This window comes from Engraulis encrasicolus, chromosome 9, assembly GCF_034702125.1.
Source record: "Engraulis encrasicolus isolate BLACKSEA-1 chromosome 9, IST_EnEncr_1.0, whole genome shotgun sequence".
NCBI lineage: Eukaryota > Metazoa > Chordata > Actinopteri > Clupeiformes > Engraulidae > Engraulis > Engraulis encrasicolus.
The window spans coordinates 52,984,936-52,987,435 of record NC_085865.1 but is presented as its reverse complement, the minus strand read 5'-3'; the positions used below and the strand labels follow the sequence as shown (position 1 = coordinate 52,987,435).

Genomic DNA, 2,500 nt, shown 5'->3' with positions numbered 1-2,500 from the left:
CAGGGGGCATTGAGAAGGCAATAGCTGAAGGGGTCGGGGGGAGCAAGGCACCTTTGCTTCGATTGTATTCTGGCAGTAACAGGACTCTCTCCTGTACTCACACTGCTGGATGGATGATCTGTTTCGGCTTTCACATCCCTGAGTTGCTCCGGGTCTCCCAGGTTGGTCCTGGTGAAGGGTAACACAGTAACACATGTAGTGTCAATATTTCAGAGTAAATATACTTTATGAATTCAGATAGACTCTGTAAAGTCAAATTACTTGTACTAGGTGTCAACTCAGCAGCTCTCTTTTGGTCTTTTTTACTTTATTTGTGATAGGACAGTGAAGGTGGTGACAGGAAGCGAGTGGGGAGAGAGAGACGGAGAAGGGCCGGCAAAGGACCTGGTCCGGGAATCGAACCCGGGTCAGCCGCATAGCAGACGAGTGCCCCACCGTTTGGCCACGGCAGGGCCTCACTCAGCAGCTCTTACTGTAATAATTTTTAGTGGGAGCAAATGTCCTTAAAAATGTTCCAGCAAGAAAAGCTACAGTGAGACAAGCTACAGTAAGTGCATGGTACTGTTAAGACACAAGAGGAAGAGGGTCTATGGTAGTGTTCTAGAGACCCACTGCTCTATGATTTGTTTATACTGGCCGGCCGTGTATGTGTACATCCGCTGTGGGGATATCATGCCACTGAATGGAGGGATTAGGGCTAAATGAAAGAGGGTAAACCCTCAGGCTAATGCGCTTAGCATCGCAGAGTTAACATTGCGGATTAAGTGAATGTAATTCAGGATTCCACTGTAGGCCTACACACAATCACTAACTGATACTGTGGCACGCCTCAGGGGGAAACGCACGCTATTGGAAAGATCAGCTTGCAGTGCCTTTGTCCAATAAGTCAGCTCGAGGAGCTTGTTAGGAAGCCCAATCAAACACACACGCATCCAGACACACAGGCATAGAAGCCCATAGTGTATACATACTGTATACGTACACACACATACTGTACTGTATGTAGACACACACGCACACACACACACACACACACGCACACGCACACACTGTACACAATGGCAAAATCAAAGAGCAAAGATTAACTGAACAGTGATCCCATGCAGTGACATGAGGTTGCATGACAGGGTGGATTACTGCACGGACCTATTGGGCCCAGGCCCAGGGGCCCGAGTCAAGGGGGCCCTGAAGACCAAGCCTTTATGTTTCCTTTTTCATATTCTGTATTCGGGTGTCCCTGAATCTTTTTGTAAAGTAGCAACACCCATGGAGGGGGCCTTTCTTGTTGTCTGGTCCAGGGGCCCATGGAGACATAATCCGTCCCTGGTTGCATGTCACCGCAGCCAGAGCCAAAGGCAGCCAGGGAGGTCATGTCATCTCAGCAATCACGTTAGATAATAGCCAAAGCAGCCCGGCATGGGTTTAGCATTGAGAGAGTTGGCACAGAGAGCCAGCTTATCAAATACAGGAGGGATAGAAGGGTACGGGGGAAACAATGGTTACTGTGCCAAGTTCAACAAAGATGTGGATGGCCAAGGAAAGGTCACTACCTATTTTTTTTGTTTAATATTCTTTTGTGTTGGTGTTTTGTGCCTTTATTATTTGATAACAGAGAGGACAAAACATGGCCTGGAGAGAGAGACGGGGGAGGATTGGGAAACGACCCTGAGCCAGAATCGAACCCAGGTCCCTGGTGCCTTAGTTGCTTGAGCCATGGACAACTTCAAGGCTGTCACAACCTATTTCTCAAGAAAGGTGGAAAAACTGAGAACAGGAGATAAAATCAAAAACTTCCTGGTCTACTCTTACCTGTCCCATTCCACCCTGTCCTACTCTAGCATATACAAGGAACTCTGCCTCTTGCTCAATATCCTGTTATGTAGGACTACGTAGCTGTTACTCTCCCTCTTATATGATATCTTTTACATTGCCCTTACATGACACTTCGCATTAGCTTCAATCTAAATCGACTTACGATTATCTAAGGACAGGTTACAGTCATTGGAGTAATGCAGGGTTAGACGCTTGCTACCTGTCTGACCTTAAGACTAGATTTCTGGGTTAGGTAACGTGTCTGTGTTAGGTCTGGGTCCACCTACCTCTGCAAGGCTTCAGTCAGACTGCAGGAGGTCAGATCATGGTCTACATGTACGTCCTCACCTAACGGTAAAAGGTCAAAGAGCAAGTCACTCCCGTTGGTCATTGTGATCACATGACACACCAAAAACAGCACACAGTAAACACAGATGCATTCAACCCATTGCCCATGGCCAGGGGCAGACAAACTGGAAAAAATGGTCGTGAAGCTATTGCAGGGGGGGTCACGGACAGAAGGGAATGTCCGCATAAAACCTTGATTAAACCTTATGATATAACCATTCCATGAACTGGTTAGTCACAGTACAATTATAGGCCTATGTTAATTTTCTTTCAAATTAAAATTGAACAATATGAGGGAAAAACATATTTGCTAATTGGAAAAAGGGGTTGTTGGGGATCA

The 2,500-nt window shown here is 46.5% G+C and overlaps 1 protein-coding gene across 1 annotated transcript in view; it reads right to left on the bottom strand.

Moving 5' to 3' along the window:
• abcc13 (ATP-binding cassette, sub-family C (CFTR/MRP), member 13) overlaps positions 1–2,500 on the bottom strand; it is a 34,235-nt gene that overhangs the window by 18,656 nt on the left and 13,079 nt on the right. Inside the window, exons 10-11 of the mRNA XM_063206342.1 lie at positions 2,100–2,160; positions 102–168 (exon numbers count right to left, since the gene is read on the bottom strand). Coding sequence (XP_063062412.1) covers positions 102–168; positions 2,100–2,160 — 128 coding nt within the window. The remainder of the gene's footprint in view (positions 1–101; positions 169–2,099; positions 2,161–2,500) is intronic.